The 26,933-nt window shown below is 44.4% G+C and overlaps 1 protein-coding gene across 2 annotated transcripts in view; it reads left to right on the top strand.

Annotated features, from left to right (window-relative positions):
* The window catches only part of LOC122924092 (very-long-chain 3-oxoacyl-CoA reductase-B-like), a 111,079-nt gene that overhangs the window by 50,475 nt on the left and 33,671 nt on the right, over nt 1–26,933 (top strand). Inside the window, exons 9-11 of one of the 2 annotated variants that reach the window (XM_044275017.1) lie at nt 6,738–6,803; nt 7,185–7,334; nt 7,429–7,550. The exons of the other annotated variant lie outside the window; for it this stretch is intronic. Of the exons in view, the coding sequence (XP_044130952.1) occupies nt 6,738–6,803; nt 7,185–7,334; nt 7,429–7,539 (327 nt within the window). The 3' untranslated portion in view covers nt 7,540–7,550. Of the gene's footprint in view, nt 1–6,737; nt 6,804–7,184; nt 7,335–7,428; nt 7,551–26,933 lie in introns of those variants that run through there. 2 annotated transcript variants of the gene reach the window in all.

Genomic DNA, 26,933 nt, shown 5'->3' with positions numbered 1-26,933 from the left:
TTCTCCCACCTGCCTGACCAACTACTTCAAACTACTCAGGAATTGAACTTCATCTGGAACCATTTTTTTCAGTATACAACGGTAACCACCCCAGACCCCCTGATCACGCATACGGTCGGAATATCCTGACTACACCTGGCCCATGCAACAAACCGTGAGTGGGGATCATAATAATTGGTCATACCATTGTATTATATCTATATGATAGGACTACGTATGTGTGTGCATAAAATTATGTGTTACATGCACATACGCAGTACCTAATAATTGATGTCTGAGTATAGTTATGAATGTTTTCCGTTTCATGCAGTCATCATTATTACTGTGGGACATATATTTTATATATAATATCTGATAAAAGCTAAGTTTTAAAGTAGGATAACTAATCAGTGATACAGTTTAATTTGTTCCTACAACATATTTATTCCTAAATCATTACTGTGATTTGTATTTTGAAGAAAAAAAAGTACCAATATATCAGTGGGGGCCGCACTATCCAGATGAAAGGTCCTCTTTAAGACATTCTTTAGCATTGACATTGGTTCCTGCATCTGTTTTATTCTACCTCTAACATACCAGCAGAGCCTGATGGCGGGACTCTGGGATCTCTGGAACCTTGTCCTGCCCTACTTATCTCTAATTCTCCCTACCACTACAAAGATACTACAAATATTGATAATATTTGGGTTGTCCTGCTGTTGTACTGGGTGAAGGGAGTGGGGGTGAATGGCTTGTGCCTCGGTAGACTGAGCTGTAGCCCTTCGAGATCTGTTTCCATGTAATTCCTTATGGGCCTCAAAAAAAAAACAACATAAAAATGATCAGTCAATGTAACTTTGTTTATAGTACACAAAAACCCATAAAACAAGTAAATCAATAAGACAATGGTGCACAGCATGAATATCCCCATCAACAAGGTGTGGAGTAGTCAGTTGAAGTGGAAGGGACCTTCAAAGCAAGGTTCAAGAGCCTACTGATAAGGACAATGATTGTGGAACCACAGTGCCAACTAATTAGTTTTATTCTAGTCTATTCCTGAGAGCGTCATCCTGGTGGTCCCCTGGTTTTTACCATTTAACCCCTATATAGGGAACTGGTCTTCACTCCAGGGGAGCCACCAGGCTGCTACCTCTAGGAATAGTCCTGGTATAGTTGGCAGCTGACCCACAGAGGTCAGAGACACAAGTGAAAAGCACTAGAGGATCAGACAAGGCATATGGATGGATCCAGACTGAGGGCAGGCAGGCAGAGTACATGCAAATCCAAGGAACAGACCCAGGGTCAGGGCAGACAGAAGTAGGTCAGAATTCAGGTATCAGGCCGACAAATAGATCAGTGTCACTGGCACAAGTTAGGTTAGACAGACAGACCGGATACAGAGACAGACAAAACAGATTTAGCTCTTTTACAGGGTCAAGCAGACTAGAGCGACCTGACAGATCTATAGAGACATATGTCACAGGCAGGGAGTGGGACACAACACAGAATATATAGCAGGGCCTACACACAGATCAAGAGGCAGTTAACCCCTACAATGCTGCAGAGTGCTATAATGTTCTATGAGCAAGCCCCAATTCACACACAGAAAGGTGACATGTAATACCTTACTGACATGTCTTCTCACTATACCTTAGTTTCCTCACTTTAGGCGATGGGAATCTGGTCAAAGAATCAGGATTGAGTAGGAAACAATGGTTGACATTGAGATCATGGTTTTCTACCCTCTGCCATTGCCTCCTGGATCTTGAGCTTCAATGTGAAGTTCAATCTCTCCATGTAACCACTGCTTTGTGGGTGATAGGAGGTGTGTAGATCATGTTCTATCCCCAATTCTCCTAGTATTTCCTGCAATACTGCTGCTGTGAAATGCATACCTCTATCATGTTCTATAGTTGCTAGAACCCTATACTTACATACCACTTCAGAGAGGAGCTTCTTGGCATCGTCTTTGCATTTACCTTGATGACAGGCCATGCTTCCGGCCACTCTGAGAAGAGATTCACACAGACAATCACAAAGTCATACTGTCCCACCTTTAGAGGAAATCTATCTGCAGACACTGGAAAAGGAATGATTTTGGAGGTGCTTAGGAGGAACCTTTATCATCTTTGCAGTGTTATGACAAGTACAGATCAGGCAGGCCTAATGGCAATTTGTTGAATCCCAGGGCAATCCAGGAATTACGTACCAAACTTACTATTGCTTCTACTGAAGCATGGGTGGGTCCATATGTCAACATGGGGTACAAGGCTCGGGGCCTGAAAAGTTTGTTGCTTACTGCCCAGATTTCACATTTTTTTCATCTTCATCTTTTTTCTTCCATTGATTCATTTCCTCATTAGAAGCATGGGTCTGCATTTGGGCCAGCAATGCCAGATCCACCTTCCGTATTGCTGCTATGGAGTAGTACACTGCCATCACAGGAGGAGGAAGTAGAGCAGCAGATTTTGCTACTTCATCAGCCTGTGGCAGTTTCTACTTTTCTAGTTCCATAATCATGTGCTATGCCAAAAACATACCTGGAGTCAGTGTATATGCTAGCGAGCTGTTCTTCTATCATCATACATACTGCCTTCTGTGGAGATATCAGAGGGGAAAGAGGTTCTTGGCACAGCACATTTAAGGTGGTAACAACGAATCCTGTCTGTGGTTTGCCCTTAAGGTAATACTGAGACCCATCTGCAAAAAGCTCAAGATTTGCATTATGCATAGAACTGTCTGTGATATTGTCTAGCTCTTCATTTTCTTGATACATTAGTTCACATTATCTAGGTCACTAAATGGGAACAATTCTCCACTCCTGACAACATTTCTATACCAGTCGGGCATCTTGTTTTGCATCTACCTCTGCCTCCCTTAATTTCTTCTTACTATGCCCATTCTTCATTACCCTCTACTGGACCCATTGGAAGTAATGTAACTAACTGGGCTCAGAACTGTGCAGCACTTGGATTTGGAGGGTCGTGTCTTGCAGCAGTTAGATGTTTAGTGTGAGCTTGGGAGAGTATCTTCTGTATGGAGATTTGAATGGTGAGGGACCTATTGACCATGGCACGTGATACCTTGTCCTTCAGTAGTGCTGTTGTAGCAATTTCAGCCATGTAGCTGGGTTAAAACACCATGTGCATGCCCTAGGGCTTTATGGCAAAAGAGGTTAAGGGGCTTGGAATAGTCAAGAATCTCTAAGGCTGGGGCAGAGAGACTGGCTATCTTCAGTTTGAAATTTTTCAAGCTCTTCTTCAGTTAAAAGCGAAAGTTTGAACCTTTTATGTGAGATACTGTAGCAAGATATAGGGGTGGAAGGAGTGATGAGGCGCCAGGTATCCATTCAAAACAATATCCCACCAGTCCTAAAAAGGCCCTTAAATTCCTAACTGCAGTTGGGGGAAGAATGTTCTGTATGTCATTTCTCCATTCAAGATATACATTTCTTAGAGAGGAATTTGTGTGTGCGTGTGTGTTGGGGGGGGGGGGCGCTGGAGGATGCAGGGCAGTAGGGATGGCAGATGGGGATACCTCTGAATAACTAGGGAGTAGTGGGGGTGAGAGGGGGTTCAATTTCTGTGCAAAAATTCTCATTTGATGGGTGTGGCTTGTATTCTGTACAGATCCAGTGACTGGATCTCAAGCTCCTTATATGGAGGTGATCTAGTGATATTAGATCAACTATGCACCTGGGCCTAGTGTTTTGCTATTGACCTTACATCCTCTGTGGGTTGGTGTCATAAGACCTCCCATTTTTCCTTTACTTCTTCTCTCAAGAAAAGGGGTAGATTGGAGCAATCTACCAAACGGGTTATTCAGGCTCATGGTGTAAGAGCGAGAGGAGGACTGTGGTGACTGGTGAGGTGCTTATGACCAGAGCCTTGATACTTTACCACATAGATCTCCTCTGCTCTACCTTCTTACCCTTTTATTAATCATGTCCTCAGACACCACTAGCCATGCTTTCACCTTCTCCTCCACTAGTTTCTTTTGCTATTCATTTCTTCTGGAACTCTCACCATCTATCAGGATCTAAATGCCTAGTCTTGGGCATTTTCCCCCATTTTAACACTTCCGTTTTAACTTCCACTTCCCATTTTCCATGAAGAGCCAAAGCATTTACTCCACGTGGGTTTGGTTTTTTGCTATGCCTTAAGTTCCTTCACAAGATCTATAACATTCACTCCCCATGAGTCTGAATCAGTTCACACGCCTGAGTCTTTTTTCTATTTTTATGAGCCCATGATCCCCTCCTAAATGGGTAGCTAGCCCTACTCCCGGAATCTATTTTCCTAGGGCCCTCTCTCCCAACCCTTTTGGAAGACTCTTTTCCATAACACTGGTCTGTACATCTTGCTACAGCACCGCCACAACACCACCTCCAGGAGATTCCTAAGATAAGGTCAACCACATCCCTCCTTAATCTCAGCATGAATATTCACAAAAATGTACGTCTGTTCCACACAGCCACCAATTGATCATATATGCATAGATCTATCCCAATTCCCCTTTCACAGAGAAATCTCAGGGCTTGTCTGTGTCCTACTCCCCTTTTAATTGTACTTCCTTTAGATACAAATATACATCTCTGCCACAGTATCTGTCTCTCAGGGTTATCTATTTCAGGACATCTTTATTTCTGTATGGGCACTATGTGTGTCTTAATACGTGGTCAAATACTTCATAGAAGATACCGTACAGGGTTCTCTGTTCATTCCACATAAACAATATCTCGCAGCAGCCTCACACTCCTTCACATAGAATTCCGTCCTCGCTGTTTGCGCCTCAGAGGCAGAAATCAATCTGCAAGAGTGCTCTCCTTACTTGTGGACAAGGGTGGATAACCGTTACTTCTGCAAGGATAAACTTCTGATCTGATTCCAGTGGATTCGGGAATCAGGGGCCCAGAAGGAACAACTTGGGCTTGCCTTCAGGTTCTATCTTGATCTTTATTCTGATATTCCATGTTTTGGAATCACAACAGAAGTGCTCCTTTCATTCACTCTCCTTTCACACATAACCAGGTGATAATAATAAAATGTATTTATATAGCGCCACCATATTCTGCAACGCTTTACAAATTCATAGGGTTCATGTATGAAACAAAAGTAACTGGCCCTGCTCGCAAGAGCTTACAATCTATGAGGAATTGGGGGTGACACATAAGGTAGTTGATTGTGATAAGTAGGATTTGAGCCATTATTGAACAGACAGGAGTGGTGCCGGCCGATCTGCTTCGGGTTTGGGACTACTAGAGGATCGAGTTTAGGCCAGAGGAGTTGGTGGGGGAAAGGTTTAGTTGGGGAATAGTCAGTTTAGGAAGCTTGATAAGCCTGCCTGAAAAGATGTGTTTTTAAGGCACGTTTGAAGGTGGAGAAGTTGTGAATTGAACTAGTATTCTGGGGCAGAGTATTCTAGAGAGTAGGTGCAGCTCCAGAAAAGTCTTGCAGACGGGAGTGAGAGGTTCGAATTATGGAGGTTATTAATCTTAGGTCAATCTGACAAAGACATTACATAGCAAACAAAACAAAGACAGAGAATAAAAAACTTGACAAGTTCTCAAATCCTCGTTTTTCACATGAACGGAAAAAAGAAATCACTTAGAGAGGAAAGGAGAGCGATCAGTAAGACAAAAGCTTACTCACCACATTATTTATGTCTCTTCTTTCATCTTGGGAACTTTCCTTTTGTTTCAGTCAAGTGAGGCATGATGGAGATCCCAGACATGAGCCCCCACTTAATGTTAGAGTAACCTCCTCCAATAGAAGCTACATTGTTGAGAATCAAGCGATTTACCGGCCAAGGTACAGTCGGCACATGTATAGCTTGGAAGAAAGACGAGACAGAGGGGATATGATAGAAACTGCTAAATACATAAAGGGAATCAACAAGGTAAAAGAGGAGAGAAGATTTAAAAGAAGAAAAACTGCTACAAGAGGACATAGTTTTAAATTAGAGGGGCAAAGGTTTAAAAGTAATATCAGGAAGTATTACTTTACTGAGAGAGTAGTGGATGCATGGAATAGCCTTCCTGCAGAAGTGGTAGCTGCAAATACAGTGAAGGAGTTTAAGCATGCATGGGATAGGCATAAGGCCATCCTTCATATAAGATAGGGCCAGGGGCTATCCATAGTATTCAGTATATTGGGCAGACTAGATGGGCCAAATGGTTCTTATCTGCCGACACATTCTAGGTTTCTATGTTTCACACACAGAGTTGGGGTACACTACAGTACCGGTTTTCCCTTTCTCAGTGTTTATACATATGCACAAATGATCCAGGACACTGATCCAATTAGATTTAAAATGTAGTGCATGATAGCCTCATGTCAGAACAGTGTAGACTGTAGTGCTACGTGTGGACAGGGTCTGCCTGGCCTTAGTTCCAGGAATCTAAACAATTCTTGCAACCCACCTCATCCCCACATCCTGTGCTTGAAATGATCTTAAAGAATTTGAAAAAGTAGGTTCAAGACAAGATGAAGTCTGTTACATCAACAAAAGTCTCTACCATTATCACTAAAATCACCAGCATCATAAACTTTTAATAAACACCATCATCACACCTACCACCACTATTATGATAATTACCATCAAGACTCTCACTATAACGCTTGCCCCTGGTATCCTCTTGCAATAGCCAGTTTATGGTTGACGTTGTGTCTTGTTGTGTTATCTGTTACTGGTTGTAGATAGAACCTGTGTGATGTTATCACTCTCATCATCTCACCACCACATTGTCTCTATTTTAGGTTTTCATGGACTTTTTCTCCCGCTCCCTCTACTACGAGTACAGATCTGATGGGATTACAGTTCAGGTACCAGTATTACCTCCACAGCATTACCTCCATCCTCCTCAGCCGTCAGTCACGCTTACTATGATGAAAGTTGGAGCAAGGCATGACCTTGATCTCGTGTTATCGGATGGCCTCTATAATACATGAATGAAGCTCTGGATGTGACTAGAATATAACATATGAGGTCACAGAACCGCTAAATAGTAAATGCCATTCTGGAGGTGACTTAATCATAATACCTGATATGACAGCAGAATTATGAGTGCAGCTTTGGATATAACTTTAGTATAAGACATAATATAGTCATATTAGCCAATCCGAAGGAAGCAAAGTCCCTATCATTTATATACAGTGTATTAGAGAGAAGCTACATAAATTGATGGCTACCCTCTGTCTCCTCAGTCTGTTCTGCCACATTTTGTGTCCACCAACATGACCGGCAATATAAGCTCCAACATTCTGGTGAAGACCAGCGATGACTATGTCCGGGAAGCTCTGAACACCGTGGGGTACACCCATCGCACCAATGGCTGCCTCTCCCACTGCTTCCAGGTACACACAAACATATGATTTTAGCCTTCAATGGCCCAGTAGACATCAGGGAGGGGAAGGGGTTACATATTTTACCGCTTTCATTTTCTTTCAGAGCTACATCCTTGACCACCTGCTAACCGAGACCTTCATGAATTCCCGAATCTGTATTTTCATTGCCGGCTGTGCCATGAGTCTGATGATAAAGATACTGAAAATAACCTAAACCCATCAATAAAATATCTCAGAAGTTGTACTGTGTACTGCCTATATATACAGAATAAGAGCAGATACTGAGGATTACACCCAGTATACAGGACAGGAGAAGTGGCACTGTGCAGTGTATATATATATACAGGATAAGAGCAGATACTGAGGATTACACCCAGTATACAGGACAGGAGAAGTGGTACTGTGCAGTGTCCATATATACAGAATAAGAGCAGATACTGAGGATTACACCCAATATACAGGACAGGAGAAGTGGTACTGTGCAGGGTCCATATATACAGAATAAGAGCAGATACTGAGGATTACACCCAGTATACAGGACAGGAGAAGTGGTACTGTGCAGTGTATATATATATACAGGATAAGAGCAGATACTGAGGATTACACCCAGTATACAGGACAGGAGAAGTGGTACTGTGCAGTGTCCATATATACAGAATAAGAGCAGATACTGAGGATTACACCCAGTATACAGGACAGGAGAAGTGGCACTGTGCAGTGTATATATATATACAGGATAAGAGCAGATACTGAGGATTACACCCAGTATACAGGACAGGAGAAGTGGTACTGTGCAGTGTCCATATATACAGAATAAGAGCAGATACTGAGGATTACACCCAGCATACAGGACAGGAGAAGTGGCACTGTGCAGTGTATATATATATACAGGATAAGAGCAGATACTGAGGATTACACCCAGTATACAGGACAGGAGAAGTGGTACTGTGCAGTGTCCATATATACAGAATAAGAGCAGATACTGAGGAACTCTTTTTAATTTTATACAAAAATACAAAAACTTTGCCATAAAATTTCCAAACAATATATAAAACAAGGTATAAAGTATATACACTTACCCTACTGGCTCAGCTCCATGCATACCATCTCATTCATACCTACTAAAAAGAGAAAATTAAACCTAGCCTAATGTAAACATCCGATCCGGCTGAACCCCGACTATATACAAATTTATACAAATTGTTTCTAACAGAAAATAAATCACAACTTGTCACAATAAATAATCAAATAACCAAAAATTATATATATATTTTTTTAATATATATATATTTTTTTATTTTTTTTAAATACAGTATATATATCAATTTTTTGTATTATTATTTTTTTTTATTATACACACACACATATATGAGAAAAAACAAACCTATACTAACCCTACCAATCTATCTATCCCATCACCTTCACCCAGGGCCAACCTTCGCCTCTTGTCCCTCCATGAGGCCAGCCCTTCCTCCACCACCCACACCCAGCCCCTCGCCTCATGTCCTCCTATGTCCGCATAGTCCAGGGCTGGATGCAGGCCTCCGCACACGAAAAAATATGACCCCCCCCCCCACCTCATCCCACCCAACCTAACTACACCCCACTTACCCTATCATACAATATATACATCTTATAACAACCATATCAATCTATACAAACCAATATTAAAATCCACCCGAAGGCCCAAGTTCAGTCATTTGCAAACCTTTCTTCAAAAACTCATCTTAAATACAAAACAAAAATCTAATGTGAAAGCCTCAGCCCAACAGCAGGAAAAGTGCTACTGAGGCTAAGGTACATCAAAGGTGAAGCCTCTCCAGAGGTAAGAGACCCCATCCGTACCCACCTTCTCGCACTCAAGAGAGCGAACCTTCGCCAGGTCACCTAGAATGTTCGCCAGGTCACCTAAACGATTGAGCAGTTCAGTGAAAGATTATTCAAGGTGTAGGGAAAGGATAGGGAGGCATCATCTACACTATAAAAGGAGAACAGGGTGCAATAGGGGAGTGTACAGCCTGGGTAATAGGAGCGATTACTATTACACCTTGCTGCACTAATTGATGATCCAAATTGCAGCTATGATTTATAGGAAAGATACGTACATCCTATTAGCCGTTCTGCGTTTACATTTTTTTTGGTGGGGTGTATTAATAGGAATAAAAAAGTAAAAAGTATAATTGCCATTCAGCGGTGAAGTAACATTGTTTTACTTTCTTTGGGCGGGGGTGTATTAATAGGAAAAAAAAAAAATTACACATATATATATATATATATATATATATAATCAGTGATGGACGAACATTGGCCGGGACGATTTGCGAATGCGATGGTGCGAACGAGATCAAATGTTCGCGAAGTTTGTGGCGAGCCCCATTCACTTTCATGGCAGGCAAAGCTGAAAAACATTCAGGTCATATTTGCAACCACCAAATTCTTACAAGAGGTGCACAAATCTTCCCACAACATGGACAGTGACATACCAGAGGGGGATCAATGGCAAAAATTCCCAATAAAAAATCAGGGGCCATTTTTATATGTCTTAAGGCCTCATGCACACGTTCCGTATGGCATCCGTTTTTTGGGGGGATTCGTTTTTTTTGTGGATCCATTGTAATAATGCCTATCCTTGTCCGCAAACTAGAAAAAAATAGGACGTGCACTATTTTTTTTGCGGGACAACGGAACGGACATACTGATGCGGACAGCACACGGTGTGCTGTCCGCGTTTTTTGTGGACCCATTAAAATAAATGGACACGGAACGGACACGGAAACAAACAACGTTCATGTGCATGTAGCCTAAAGGGAAATTCTCAGAAATGTGTCCTGCTGGAGCCCCAAAAGTTAGGCATTCACCTGACAGAAAACATCAAGTGATTATGTGGCTGTAGGTATATTAAACGGTCATTGGAAATCAATTTTACTGCAGGCCAGTACAAAAAGATGTAAAATACATATGTTTAAAAGAACAAAAAATATAAAATTGGATTAAAAACATGGCTAACGAAATCCTCCCTCTTGAAAAAAACAACAAATGATAATAGTTGAAATTCGATAATACGTGGTTGTCGTCAACAGGTGTTGAATTCCTCCAAGGTCCCAAACATTAGGCATTCACCGGACAGAAAAGAACAAGTAATTATGTGGCTGGAGGTACATTAGAAGGTCATTCAATATCAATTTTACTGCAGGCCACTGTAGTACAGGTCCAAACATTAGTCATTCACCGGATAAAAAAGCACAATTAAATTATGTGGCTGGAGGTATATTAGACGGTCAATGGATATTAACTTTACAGCAGGCCAGTGGACTATAGGCCCCAAAAATTATTTATTCACCGTACAGAAAAGAACAACTGATAATGTGGCTGGAGGTACATTAGACGGTCACCGTATAACAATTTTACTGTTGGCCAGTTAGATCATAGGCCCCAAAAATTATGTATTCAACGTACAGAAAACATCAAGTGATTATGTAGCTGGAGGTATATTAGATGTTTATTGAATATCGATTTTACTGCAGGTCAGTACAAATACATGTTAAATACATATGTTTAAAAAAAACTAAAAATATAAAATTGGATTAAAAACATGGCCAACGAAATCCCCCTTCTTAAAAAAAACCCAAATGATAATAGTTGAAATTCGATAACACATGGTCGTCACAGGTGTTGAATTCCTCTGAGGTCCCAAACATTAGGCATTAACCAGACAGAAAAGGCCTTTTATGCCGCTGTATTTACATAAGACAGGGACCATTATTTGTTCTGGGTGGTGGCGGATATGTGTGGGCTGGCATGAGGAAATTCAATTATACGTGGTCGTCACAGGTGTTGAATTCCTCCGAGATCCATGCCTCATTCATTTTGTGTGAGGTAGTCCACACTGTCGTGAGCTAGGCGAGTGCGCTTATCGGCCACGATCCCCCTTGCTGCGCTAAACGTCCTTTTGGACAGAACACTCGATGAAGGGCAAGCCAAGAGTTCCATGGCAAATTGTGCCAGCTCTGGCCACAGGTCAAGCCTGCACACCCAGTAGTCCAGGGGTTCTTCACTTCTCAGAGCGTCCACATCAGCAGTTAACCCGATGTAGTCGGACACCTGTCGGTCTAGGCGTACCCTGAGGCTGGATCCGGACGGCGGCTGTCGATGTGTTGGTTTCAAGAATGATCTCATATCCGAAGTGACCAACACATCTTCAAACCGTCTTCTTGCATGCGCTGTAGGATTAGTACTTTCTCTGTGGGTGGAAATTCCTCTGACAGCGCCAGCAACAGCAGAATGCAGCATCTCTCGAAGCAAGGCCTGGAAATGCTGCATTCTGACAGCCCTCTGTGATGCTGGTAACATGTCCGCCATTTTGTGTTTGTACCGGGGGTCTAAGTACGTTGCCACCCAGTACTGGTCCTTGCCCTTTATGCTTTTTATACATGGGTCTCTCTTCAAACACTGGAGCAGGAAGGCCCCCATTTGCACTAAATCAGAAGCGGTAGAGTTGCCTGGTTCCTGCTCATCGCCCAGGAGAATGTCGTCCTCGGTCTTCTCCCCCATCCACAGACAACACCAGGGATCCCAGAAAAGTTTTTAAAGCCTGCTCTTCTTGCTCCTTCTCCTCCCCCCAGGCACCATCCTCCTCTGACTCCTCTTCAGACTCCTGCCGACTTGTCTCAGATGTAGTAGCCCCCCTGGGAATTCATTCAGCATTGCGACATCCTCATCTTCCTGCTCCTCGACGGCTTGATCAATGACACAACGCAATGCACGCTCCAGAACTTAGGCGTAAGGTACGATGTCACTGATGACGCCCTGGCTGCGACTTACCAGTTTAGTGATCTCATCAAATGGCCGCAGAAGTCTGCATGCGTCGAGCATTAGAAGCATCCACTGGCGCAGTGAAAGAAAAACAAGTTCCCCAGAACCTGTCCTGCCGCAGAGTTCGTACAGGTAGTCGTTAACAGCACGTTTCTGCTAGAGCAGCCTATCAAGCATATACAAGGTGGAGTTCCAGCACATCGGCAGTCACAAGTCAGACGTTTAACGGGCAAGTGGTGTCGCCTCTGAACGTCAGCAAGGTGAGCCATGGACAGAGATTTTCCTGGCCAGCCGCAAGACGTCCTGGACCCCGAGGTATTTGGCAACGAATCACTGCACGACTAAGTTCAGGACGTGTGCCATGCACGGCACGTGTGTCATTTTGCCCTGTTTCAGCGTGCTCAGCAGATTGGCACCATTGTCGCACACCACTTTACCAACTGTCAAATTGAGTGGGGTTAGCCACTGATCGGCCTGTGACCGCAGAGCTGAAAAGAGGGCAGGACCGGTGTGGATATTGGCTTCCAGGCACAACAGCTGCAGCACAGCATGGCAACGTCTCATCTGGCACGTTGAATAGGTTCTGGGAAGCTTGGGGGGTGCAGCAGAAGAGGTAGTAGCAGTGGAAAAGGAGGAGTCAGCCGAGGAGGAGACGGAGAATGGAGTAGGAGAAGGAGAAGAAGAGGCAGGCCTGCATGCAATCCGGGGCGGTAACATCAAATCCACAAGGGTGCCTCGGGTTACATGCTTGAAGGCCGTCAGAAGGTTGCCCCTGTGGGCAGTAAAAGTTATGTATCTTCCCTGCCCGTGTTTGCTAGACCACATGTCTGTGGTCAGATGTATCTTGGCACCGACACTGTGTGTCAGAGATACATTCACTTGCCCTTGAATATGGCCATATAGCTCTGGGATGCCCTTCTGGGAGAAATATTTTCTTCCGGGGACCTTCCATTGCGGTGTGCCAATGGCCACAAATTTTCTAAAGGCCTCCGAGTCCACCAGTTTATATGACAGTAGTTTGCGGGCTAGCAGTTCCGACAATCCGGCGGTCAGCCATTGGGCAAGAGGGTTATCTGGTGTCATCAACTTTTTACGTTCAAACATTTGGGCCACGGAAGCCTGCCCTTTGCCAGATGAACGTGACGACGCCACGGTGGAAGGTGGAGTGGAGGACAAATGGGAGGAGAGAGGAGAAGAGGCAGGACATGGAACGCTGGGAGTGTGGCTTTGTAGGTTCTTACGGTGTTTCTCCCACTGGGCTCGGTGATGGGAGGCCAGGTGCCTTCATTAGTCAGTCGTCCCTAGGTGAGTGTTGGGCTTACCGCGACTTATGCGTTGACAGCACACACCGCAGATGGAAACACTATTGTCAGCAGCGGACACGTTAAAAAAAGCTCACACTGCGGAGCCATGTGCCGGCGTCCTGGGAGCGCCAGATGTGACCGTGCATGGTGGATGGCTCGCTCCAGATACATTAGCAATCTGCTTTTTGCCTTCTGTGCACTGCGAGTTCTGCCTGCTTCTCCTCCCTATCTGCTGCTCCGTCTCGCCCTTTGAACTCCCCTCCTCTTCCTCTCTTGTGGGCACCCACGTGGCATCCATCGACACGTCATCATTGTCACCTTTACCAACACTGACATAAGAGATCTCGGAGTAGGCAGCAACAGCGGGACCTCCCTCCTTGGGCTGATCTGGGTACTGTCATCAGACCGCTGGGTGGCGGCCGTTGCTATCTCCTCTTCCTCATCCGATGCCAAGAATGGCTGCACATCGGTAAGGTCTGGAAATTGATGAGAAAATTATTCCTCTGACTCGAGAAAATTGGCTATGGTGGTGGTGGTGTCTTTGGGGTTGCACACAGCAGAGAGTGAGGAGGGTGCAGATACAGAGGATGAGGAGGGTGCAGATACAGAGGATGAGGAGGGTGCAGAAGCGGAAGGCTGAGTGAGCCACTCAACCAACTCTGGTGCATCCTTTGACGTAATCGCACGCATGTTCTCCAACTTCCCACTTAGTCTCCGACCTGGTGCACCTGCCCGACCCCTACCTCCCATGTGGAATGGCCTGCCTCTTCCTCTGCCTGTCATTTTCAAAATGACCTTGTGACAAAGTCCCTATAGAAGAGCAGTATTTCTGGAAGAAGGTATATAGAACCCCTTAATGAGTATTTGCTGGAAGCAGGTATATCAAACCCCTAATCAGTTTATTTTGGGACAACAACAAGTATATCACACCAGTTGCAATTAGTTGTTCCAATAGCGATTGTCCCTCTGTATAGCTGCGGTATCTCAGCAGAACTGCACAAAAATGCTGCACATGCACTATACACTATACTATAGGATTAGATACACAGCTCAGCAGACAGTATCACATATGATAGGATTAGATACACAACTCTACAGACAGTATCAAACACAATAGGCTGAGACACACGACTCTGCAGACATTATCACACATGATAGGATTAGATACATGGCTCAGCAGACAGTATCACACAGGATAGTATTAGATACACAGCTCAGCAGGCAGTATCACACATGATAGGATTAGATACAAAGCTCAGCAGACAGTATCACACAGGATTGGATTAGATACACCGCTCAGTAGACAGTATCACACATGATATGATTAGGTACACTACTTAACAGGCAGTATCACACATTATAGGATTAGATACGCATCTTAGCAGGCAGTATCACACATAATAGGATTAGATACACAGCTCTGCAGACAGTATCACACAGGATAGGATTAGATACACAGCTCAGCAGACAGTATCACACAGAATAGGATTAGATACACCGCTCAGTAGACAGTATCACACATGATATGATTAGGTACACTACTTAACAGGCAGTATCACACATTATAGGATTAGATACACAGCTCTGCAGACAGTATCACACAGGATAGGATTAGATACACAGCTCAGCAGACAGTATCACACATGATAGGATTAGATACACAACTCAGCAGAAAGTATCACACATAATAGGATTAGATACGCAGTTTAGCAGGCAGTATTACACATAGTAGTATTAGATACCCAGCTCAGCAGACAGTATCACACAGGATAGGATTAGATACACAACTCAACAGGCAGTATCACATATAATAGGATTAGATACGCAGTTTAGCAGGCAGTATTACACATAGAAATAATAAAGAGATTCAGACTCCAGCACTCACTTTTTCTTGAAGTATCAAGTTCTCCGACTTTATTTATCAAAAGTGCACAGATATTACAAGGCTCAATTCTCTCTGGTGTAGGCTGTTGACGCGTTTCGAAGGTTCTTATTTGTAACAGACTGTTACGAATAAGAACCTTCGAAACGCGTCAACAGCCTACACCAGAGAGAATTGAGCCTTGTAATATCTGTGCACTTTTGATAAATAAAGTCGGAGAACTTGATACTTCAAGAAAAAGTGAGTGCTGGAGTCTGAATCTCTTTATTATTTCTATGTACCTGCAAAGGAGTTTTGGAAAAAACGAAGACACCGAGCACGCGGATATATATACCATTTACAGAAATAATGAGCCGGTATCTCTATCTATAAGTATTACACATAGTAGTATTAGATACCCAGCTCAGCAGGCAGTATCAAACAGGGTAAGATTAGATACACAGCTCAGCAGACAGTATCACACAGGATAGGATTAGATACACAGCTCAGCAGACAGTATCACACAGGATAGGATTAGATACACAGCTCAGCAGACAGTATCACACAGGAGAGGATTAGATACAAGGCTCAGCAGACAGTATCACACAGGATAGGATTAGATACACAGCACAGCAGACAGTATCACACAGGATAGGATTAGATACACAGCACAGCAGACAGTATCACACAGGATAGGATTAGATACACGGCTCAGCAGACAGTATCACACAGGATGGGATTAGATACACGGCACAGCAGACAGTATCACACAGGAGAGGATTAGATACAAGGCTCAGCAGACAGTATCACACAGGATAGGATTAGATACACAGCTCAGCAGACAGTATCACACAGGATAGGATTAGATACACAGCACAGCAGACAGTATCACACAGGATAGGATTAGATACACAGCACAGCAGACAGTATCACACAGGATAGGATTAGATACACCGCTCAGCAGACAGTATCAAACAGGGTAAGATTAGATACACCGCTCAGCAGACAGTATCACACAGGATAGGATTAGATACACAGCTCAGCAGATAGTATCACACATGATAGGATTAGATACGCAGCTCAGCAGACAGTATCACACAGGATAGGATTAGATACAAGGCTCAGCAGACAGTATCACACATGATAGGATTAGATACACAGCTCAGCAGATAGTATCACACATGATAGGATTAGATACGCAGCTCAGCAGACAGTATCACACAGGATAGGATTAGATACACAGCTCAGCAGACAGTATCACACAGGATAGGATTAGATACACAGCTCTGCAGACAGTATCACACATGATAGGATTAGATACACAGCTCAGCAGACAATCAATAATAAGTATTTTAAATGTCATGCAAAAATTGCGGTATATACTGACACCCAATGTGTCTGAATTGTATTATGTACATTTGTAACATGTAATGGGACTGTTAAAAGTATATAATAATCTCAGCATAAGGCCTCATGCACACGACCGTTGTGTGCATCCGTGGCCATTGTGCCGTTTTCCGTTGGAAAAATCGGAAAATGCACCGTTTGGCAGCTGCATCCGTGATCCGTGTTTCCTGGCCGTGAAAAAAATATGACCTGTCCTATTTTTTTCACGGCCAACGGTTCACGGACCCATTCAAGTCAATGGGTCCGTGAAAAAACACGGATGCACACAAGATTGTCATCCGTGTCCGTGATCCGTGTCCGTGATCCGTGTCCGTTTTTTCCTATCATTTCAATGGCAAACTTGACTTTGATTTTTTTTTTTTCATTTTTCATGTCCGTGGATCCTCCAAAAATCAAGGAAGACCCACGGACGAAAAAACGGTCACGTATCACGGACCTACGGACCCCGTTTTTGCGGACCTTAAAAAAAAAACGTTGTGTGCATGAGGCCTAATACTGTGGTTGGTGTGTGTTATTTTGAATATAATAAATATAATACTAGACTAGCACTGTGTACTGACACCAAGTGCATCTAGTATACGGCATATAGAATTGTAGTGAACAATGGCACAGGTCAAAATATATGGTAATCTTTGCACAGTAAAAAAAAGAGCATCCATTTTTCATATATGTTAAATGTAAGACGTGATGCGAACCCGGCCAAATTTCACAATTGTAATTGCATCACCACTTACCTCGTTGTTGTCATTCGGTCTCCCCTGGTTACGGCCACCGCTCTTCTCCGGAATCTTGGTGGCCGCACTTGCGCAGAAGACTCCTCCTTCTCTCCCGGCCGGGCCGCTCGCTGTCCTGAATGCACACGCCGCCGCACATGCGTGATGGTGACTTCTTGCAGGCCAGAATAGTACAGAGCCGCGAACGCGCACGCCGGCTCTGTACTATACTGGACGGGAATAAGTCGCCATGGAGCATGCGCGGCGTGCGCGTTCAGTCCAGCGCGCGGCCGGGAGAAGACTCCAATCAAGATGAAGCCTGCCCCCAGACAGAATCCTGGAAGTGAGCGGCGCGCTGGCAGCAGGTATGTATAAATAGGCGAAGTGGGATAACCCCTTTAAGTTCAGGTATTTAGCTAGTAACATCTTTATGGAGTCAACAGTCTGTTTAATGACCTTGATGTAAGCAGGCACAATGGGGGAGAGTTATCAAACTGGTTCCACCTTTCATTTTCCAAAGGCTCTGTGAAAAATAAAATGTGGAATCTGATTGGTTGCTATTGGCAACCTCCTATCTTTATTTAAGGCCTAATCCTTTCACACATTATGTGCCGGGAATTGTCGAGTGGGCTGCTGCGTTGAGTTGGCTCCATACGCGGCTGGTGCTGGCTGTATAATAAAGCAAGCACCCGGCCGCAATGACAGGGAATGGCAATCATGGTAAACGGTTGCCACCTGGACGGCACTTTGTGTGCTGTGCGAATCTTTTGCGGCCTCGTTGAAATTGCAAAATTGCGGAACGGAGGCATTAATATTACTGGGGGGCACAAATGGGGGCATTATTAACACTGGGAACCAAATTATGACATAACCACGACCCCACATCCAAACACCCCTTAGGGTGTAGCTTGACTTGGGCAGTATTTTTTGTTGGGAAAGGTGGCAACCCTAGCAAAACCCCATCATTGAACCCTTTAGATGCTGTGTTCCACTGCGATACCGGCATCTATGAGGTTAGGTGGAGGAATGTGGCTCCCTCTGCCTTCCTATCGGAGCCCCTGCAGTGAAATTGCGGTTCTCCTATTGGTTACCATGACAGTCTGAGGCCTGCTGAAGGTTCCCAGGCCTGGCATGAGGCACAGCTTTGTAGGGAGCGTGTTAGAATGCCATTCACCCTAATAGATCTCTATTAGGGTGAATGGGACAAGTGATCAAAAGATCCCAGGTTCTAGCCCCCTAAGGGGGAAAATAGTTATAACCCCCCCCCCCCCCCCCACAAAAATATTAAAAGTTTTAAAGGAATTGTCACTCATTTATCATGTAGAGAAAGGTAATACAGGGCACTTACTAATATATTGTGATTGTCCATATTGCCTCCTTTGCTGGCTGGATTCATTTTTCCATCACATTATATACTGCTCATTTCCATGGTAAAGACCAGCCTGCAATCCATCAGTGGTGGCCGTGCTTGCAGACTATGCACACTAATTTTATGTCCAAAAAGAGGCGAGCCTTTCTCCTCCCCTTAGAAGACTGAGGTGGTGAGCTTGATATCTATGTATACTGAGGATTGCCATGCCCAACTCTGAACAATAGAGGCTTAGTCCGCAGGGGGTAGCATAACCAAATACCTTGCTGCCAAAGAGGGTTCCACTGCCCAGCAAAGAGTAGGAACCATACTACAAGATGAAGAATTTAAACTTCCGAAATCCAACCAGAACAGGATCTTGGCATCACAGGCAGACAGTGCACACGCTGTAAATACAGGTGGGTGAAGTGAAGCATTTGAAGAGGAATTTGGTCTGAAGTTTAGGAAATCTTCGATTTGCAACAAATACGAATTTTCTCACACTTCGAATTAATGAATAAGGTTTTCCTAAAAAAGGGACGGCACATTACAAAGTGAAAGTAATAAGCCCAGGAACCCGAGATGACCCATAATGCTGTGCAGCCAGTCAATATGCGGATAGCCATCCCCTGTTACGTCACAGCCCTATAAAACCCTCATCCCGAGCGGTCTTTGCCATTGTCCTGTGAGCGGAGCATATGGAGAGACGTGGCAAGCGTCTATTTTCTAGGGATAGTGTGGCTGAAAACAATTAATAGAAGAATATTGGAGAGGGAGAGTGCAGGGAGAACGCAGGGAGAGTGCAGGGAGAACGCAGGGAGAGTGCAGGGAGAGTGCAGGGAGAGTGCAGGGACAGTGCAGGGAGAATTCAGGGAGAATGCAGGAACAGTGCAGGGAGAATGCAGGGACAGTGCAGGGAGAATGCAGGGAGAGTGCAGGGAGAATGCAGGGAGAGTGCAGGAACAGTGCAGGGAGAACGCAGGGAGAGTGCAGGGAGAGTGCAGGGAGAGTGCAGGGACAGTGCAGGGAGAATTCAGGGAGAATGCAGGGACAGTGCAGGGAGAATGCAGGGACAGTGCAGGGAGAATGCAGGGAGAGTGCAGGGAGAATGCAGGGAGAGTGCAGGAACAGTGCAGGGAGAGTGCAGGGAGAGTGCAGGGGGAGTGCAGGGGGAGTGCAGGGACAGTGCAGGGATAGTGCAGGGAGAATGCAGGGACAGTGCAGGGAGAATGCAGGGACAGTGCAGGGAGAATGCAGGGACAGTGCAGGGAGAGTGCAGGGAGAGTGCAGGGAGAATGCAGGGACAGTGCAGGGAGACTTATATTGTGTCAGTTTTATTTGTGTATTCCAAAATTTACTTATTCCTACATCAGCCATAAACTAAAATATATAATTCAATACCAATAATATGGAAGCCTTTATTATTCCACTGCCAGTGTGCCAACCAATGCCATCCAGGGCCATGTCTTAGTGATGACCATCCTCATCTTTTGCTGGCTTTACTTCTTCCAGATTATCCTTCTTGGTGTCCTTGCCCTAGAAAAGTCAGCAAAATGCAGAGATAGGGGGAGGTGGAAGTTCCTGATAATATATTCTCATCGATATTAGATGATGTGCAAAAGGAGGAAAAGCAGATGGCAAGAGGGCTTCCATGTGCAGGGCAGCAGAGCGTTGGGGTTGGAGAAGTGGATATGCCAGAGCTGATTAATATTCTGTGTTTACTGTCAAATAACCTGCAGGAGATTGCAGGCCAGAACAGCAACATTAAGCATATTGTTCCCCCACCTAACCAGCTAAACCGCATACCAGCAACAGCCCCTGTTTAACACTAAAGAAGGACTACACAGTGCTGCAGGCTAATTGGCTGCGCGGTTCTTCACCCCAGCATGGCCACAACCTACCCGCAGCTCTTTATGGCCGTACCCTAAGGCAGAGTTGCCTGAGTATACCTGATTTATAGCAGTTTATAACAAATTAATTAGTAACAAGATCGCATGGAGGACTTAGCTCGGTAGGCATGTTTGTGATACATCCACGCAGCAGTGAGTGACAGATGAAGTCTGTATACACCGAGTGGAGAAACAGTTATATCCCTGCATATTTCTCTAAGGCCCCTTTCACACAGGGGCGAGTTTTCCGCGTGGGTGCGATGTGTGAGTTGAACGCATTGCACCCGCACTGAATCAGGACCCATTCATTTCTATGGGGCTGTTCACATGAGCTGTGATTTTCACGCATCACTTGTGCGTTGCGTGAAAATCGCAGCAAGCTCTGTTTTCTGCGTTTTTCACGCAACGCAGGCCCCATAATAGAATTCTGAATACAGAATGCATAGTACAATAGCGCTGGAGGGGTTTAAAAACAAAAAAAAAATTTAACTCACCTTAATCCACTTGCTCGCGCAGCCCAGCTTCTCTTCTGTGCTGTGTACAGGAAAAGGACCTGTGGTGACGTCACTCCGGTCATCACATGATCTTTTACCATGGTGATGGATCATGTGATGGACCATGTGATGACCAGAGTGACATCACCACAGGTCCTTTTCCTGTACACAGTACAGAAGAGAAGCCGGGCTGCGCGAGCAAGTTGATTAAGGTGAGTTAAAAAAAAAAAAGTTTTTAAACCCCTCCAGCGCTATTATACTCTGCATTCTGTATTCAGAATGCTATTATTTTCCCTTATAACCATGTTATAAGGGAAAATAATACAATCTACAGAACACCGATCCCAAGCCCGAACTTCTGTGAAGAAGTTCGGGTTTGGGTACCAAACATGCCGATTTTTCTCACACGCGTGCAAAACGCATTACAATGTTTTGCATTCGCGCGGAAAAATTGTGCATGTTCCCGCAATGCACCTGCATCTTTTCCCGCATTGCCCGTGTGAAATAAGCCTAAGGGTATAATAGCCCCAGGCCGAGAGACAGGTCTACACCTGTATACAGCCGCGGGGGATGTGTTGACCTAGGATACAACCCCTCTAGAGAGCCTTAGGGACAGATAGAGGGATCACCATTAGAGATGTCTTTTCTATCCAAACTTAAGAGACAAAAAATACCGGTGTGTTCCTTCAAGTGCTCAGTTATTATATCGCTAATTAACCTGTGTCTCTTCTATCCCGCAGGTAATGAGTCGTTAACCCCTTCTGTGTGTGCTGCCAGAGGATGATCAGGAAATACTAGATTTATGGTCCAAGTTCTTTTATTGTGGTGATTAGAATTTTTATTGTTTTTTTTTAATTATTTTTAAAAACATTATATTTTTTTTACTTTTTCATAGTTCCTATAGGGAACTATAACAAGCAATCATTAGGGTACTTTCACACTAGCGTTATTCTTTTCCGGCATAGAGTTCTGTCCTAGGGGCTCAATACCGGAAAAAAGAACTGATCAGTTATATCCTAATACATTCCGAATGGAGAGTAATCCGTTCAGGATGCATCAGGACGTCTTCAGTTCAGTCTTTTTGCCATTTCACGATGGAGAAAATACAGCAGCATGCTACGGTTTTCTCTCTCGCCATTAATTTACATTGAAGTGTATTAGTGCCAGATCCGTCATTAAGTGTTCTGGCAAAGCGCATCCGGCATCAGAAAAAATGCTAAAAAAGTTTATACCGGATCCGTTTTTCTGGATGACACTGGAGAGACAGATCCGGCATTTCAATGCATTTCTCAGACGAATCCGCATCCGGATCCGTCTGAGAAATGCCATCAGTTTGCCTTCCGCAATCCTCTACCGCAAGTGTGAAAGTACCCTTAGATTGCTATTCTCATAGACTCCAATGCACTAGCATTGGAGTCTATGAGAAAATTGCTAGTTTCCTATGGAGCCCTATTACAGGCAAGGGCTCCATAGGAAATACTATGCGCCAGCCTCCTGTCATTCAAAAAGATAGGGGCTGCTGCACAAAAGCTCCGGCTCCTCCGATCACAGCACAGGGGAGCCGGAGCATCACCGTAAGCACGTGCTTCTGGTGTTTCACGCCCTCAGATGCCGTGGTCATGATTGACCACGGCATCTGAGGGGATAAATGTCCGCAATCGGCATTACTGCTGGTTGCCGACATTAGCCGCGGGTGTCTGATAGAAGAAACAGCAGGCCACCCGCGGCTATGGCTCCTGCTCCGCTCAGGAGTGGGCGCCATATTTAAAAACCCAGCCAGCGCTGTACTAGTACGGCGCTGTTCGGGAAAGGGTTAAAAATCATTGTTTTCTGGAGGCAGATCATGGTGTCTAATCACGATCAGCCATGGCATTAGTGTCGAGCAGGCGATTGCTGGGAAGGAATGCTCATCTTACTCATAATACTGCAATTAGTAAACCCCCGGGTAGCAGTAATATGCATAGTCTGTCACACCTCTACTGCAGAAACTTTCCAATAATCACAGATCTTTTGATACCCTCTGCCCTCCCCCCCCCCCCCCCCCTTCCATTGAACACTTTATGCCAGGATTTAATGTGAAGGGTTACAAGGATTATAAGAGTTAAAAAACATGCACACAATTATAAAAGTAAAAAATTAAAAATAAAAAGTTTATTTGAAGTAAAATAAAAATTTGCTTCCTTGATGGCTTTGGATTTTGTGTTGGAAAATGTGCCTGTCTCTGCTTACAGAGCCCAACAACACCGGCTGTTCCCGCTTGTTAGAAAATCCGGCAGAGGATCTCAATATCGGAGAAAAACACTTCCATCTTGTCCCTATTTGTTGTCAACGGGGACAAAACTAAACAGAACGGAGCGTACCAAAATGCATTCCGTTCCGTTTTGTTGCGTTTCCATACTGGACAAAAAAACGCTGCAAGCTGTTTCTTGGACACAATAGAAAACGGATCCGGCAACCCATTGACTTACAATGATTTTAATGCCGGATCCGTCATTGCTATTTCTAAGATAATACAACTGGATCCATTCCTAACGGATGCAGCCGGTTGTATTATCAATATGGAAGCGTTTTTGCTGATCCCTGCCGGATCAGGCACAAACGCATGTGTGAAAGTAGTCTTACAACCTGGTACAGAAGGAGTGAGGGCCCTGCCAATGAGGGCTTGCAATCTATGAGATAATTCTCTTTCTTAGGAGATACCTCTTTGTGAAAATTAATTTAGAAATGCACATGTTTCTCATGTGTAGATCTCTCTTGATTTGCCTGAAATAAACTGCTAAATATTTGGGTCTGTTAGAAACCATTTTTTGGGGAAAATTCAGGATGCATTCCAAACTGATAGAGTTGATTTGCTCATCTCTAGTATGTATGTTTAGACTTATCGCCTTGAGCTTCATAGATCAGTTATCCTTTATTTTTCCCCAGTAAGTTTTTGGTGGTAGCCTCAAACTGTTCAATCAGTGTTTTCATAATAAGATTCCCCCTGGAGGTAGCCTCAAACTTTTAAATTGGTGCTTCTTCATAACAAGGTTTTCCCCTGGAGGTAGTCCTAAACTGTTCAATCAGTTCATTTTTATAATAAGATTTTTTTATTTCTTGCATTCCCACATGCTTGTCTGGAAAAGAGAAAAAAAATATCACAGAAGAATTTTATACATACATATCCCTTTCAGAGAATTTACAGAATTTCTGTCCTTGTACACAACATTACAGCAGAATAAAAAAAAAGAAACAGAAGAATGTAAAAAAAAAAAAGTGCCCAAATAAAGATACCAAAAATAAAGTACGTTATTGGCAATTGGATAGAGAAATCTCTAAAATTATCCTGACATGTTTCCCCAATTGTTAGTTCATCAGGGGACTGATAAATCAACGGCGACTACCACATGTAATCACTAGTGTTGAACGAAGTCAAGCATCCATAGTGGAATTCAGTACGAAGCTTAGGAAAAATTTGATCAAAATCCTAATTTCCTGGAGCTTCGTGGAAGTTTTCTAAAATGGCTGCTACACGTGTTACAAAGTGAAAGTAGGAAGCCCAGGAACACAAGATCACCCATAATGCCATGCAGACAGCCAATCAGCAGCTAACCTGCCCCTGTGATGTCACAGCCCTATAACAGCCTCATCCCGTGCAGTGTCAGCAATTTCACTGTGAGCTGAACAGAGGGAGAGACGTGACAAGCGCTAGGGACAGTGTTCAAGAAGCCTTTCATTGAGGAATATTGGATAGGGAGACTGCAGGGACAATGTAGGGAGAGATTTTACACACTGTAGGGTGTGCATAGGGAGACTGCAGGGACAGTGCAGGCTGTGTAATCTGAAGGTGAAGGGATCCATAGGAGACAGTTCAGTTTGTATCAATTACTGCACAGAGCTATCTAATTGAACAGTGTCTACATTAGATAAGCAATTCCATTAGGCCTTGGTTCTGAAATTGGGGTAGATAAGCCATCTAATTCTACTGTTATTGGGGTGTCCACATTGACATTGGATAACTTATATTACATATACAGTAACTGTTACTGTACAGTATGTCCAACAGGAGGTGTCAGGGCCCTCCAAAGGAAGGGGCAGTGGTAAAATTGCTGCTGTAGCAGCAAAAGGCCAGAGCTGCCACTGTCATCCAGCGATCGTGTTTTGATGACCAATCCCAGTGTCCTGGAATAGCTGACTCGGTCTTCAACATCATCTCAGCTGACATCAGACACCCACAGCCAGGAGTCGGTGGGTTTGTTTGACACCACACTCAGTTGCCATGGCCCAGGAAAAAGCTCTGTGCCCTCACCTATCCTGAACCTGTGTATTTCCCTTTCTGCCCTTTATGCCAGGCATCAACCAGGAAATAGAATCCTGGCTGTCTCCCACCAACTGAAGATCGGAACCATGATCACCGAACACGCGGAGAACATTCTGTCAGCTCTGCATCAAGGAGGGCTGACCCATGTGCCCTGCATGGCAAATGTCTTTAATTTGGTTGCAACTCATTTTCAGAAGTCTTCCAAACAACTGCAATATGTTTTGAAAATGGCCAGGAAACTGTACATGCACTTCAGTCACTCTTACACTGCAAAACACGCCCTCCTTGAGTTGCAAAGGCAGAACAGTGTTCCCCAATGTCGCCTCATATGCAATGTTTCCACACATTGGAACTCCACCCTCCACATGTTGGACCGACTATATGAGCAGTGGAGGGCCGTGAACGATTTCTTGATGATACAGGTGGACAGGGGTATTCCCCTGTGTAACTTTGACGTTAGCCAGTGGCAGCTCATGCGTGACTCCTGCTGTTTGCTCAGGCCCTTTGAGGAGACCACTTTATTTGTCAATCGCCAGGACTAGGGGATGAATGGAGTCATTAAACTCCTTCATGTCCTGGAGCAGATGCTGATAAATCTGGCTGTCCAGGGGACAGGAGAAGTGGCGACTACATTTCACAGCCACCTGTGCCCCATGGGGGCTAAACTGGCGAAGGTGCAGGATGAGGACAAGGATGACATTAGCGTCCAGGAGTTGTATACAGAAATAGGTAGTTTATCTCCACAAGAGATGAACATGGAGGAAGACCAGGAAGATGACCCCCGACAGATCGTGGCAGTATGCAGTGGAGATGGAGGCAGGGAGTCTCTCCGATTTCCTTGTGCAAATGGCCAGATGCATGCTGAATTGCTTGTGTAGTTACAGCCGCATTATCAGCATTTAGCAGAAGGATGATTCCTGGCTCTCAATGCTGTTAGACCCTCGCTACCAGGCCAAAATGAGGGCCTTTTTTTCACCTTCTGAGAGGGATGATAAACTTAACTACTGTCAGGACTGCACCATCACCTATCCTCCCTAAGGTCTGACCAGGAGGACTCTGTGCGCTCATGTTCTACTGCCCTGACTGCTGGAAGGGGGTGGGGGCAGGAGCAGCACCAGCTCCATCAGCAGCAACTTAAGGGCTGTTTCACACGAGCGATTCCATTGCGGGAATCACGCTCCATGTGTGAGTGTGATCCTCTGCTCTGGACTTGCAGGAGCGCACGGCATTATCATGATTTATAATGCTATGTGCCTCTGCTTGACCTTATTTTTACAGAATCATACTGACATCTTTATGTCACTATGATTCTGTGGAAAAAAGGCCATGCAGAGACACATAGCATTATGAATCATGATAATGCCGTGCGCTCCTGCAAGTCCAGAGCGGAGGATCACACTCACACATGGAGCACGATTCCCGCAATGGACAGCCCTAAGTCTTGAGTCTCTAATAAGCACTTTTCGTTACCCCCCTACTG

This window comes from Bufo gargarizans, unplaced genomic scaffold, assembly GCF_014858855.1.
Source record: "Bufo gargarizans isolate SCDJY-AF-19 unplaced genomic scaffold, ASM1485885v1 original_scaffold_2225_pilon, whole genome shotgun sequence".
In the NCBI taxonomy this organism is placed as follows: domain Eukaryota; kingdom Metazoa; phylum Chordata; class Amphibia; order Anura; family Bufonidae; genus Bufo; species Bufo gargarizans.
The sequence above is the reverse complement of the archived record's forward strand: the minus strand, read 5'-3'. Positions and strand labels throughout refer to the sequence as shown.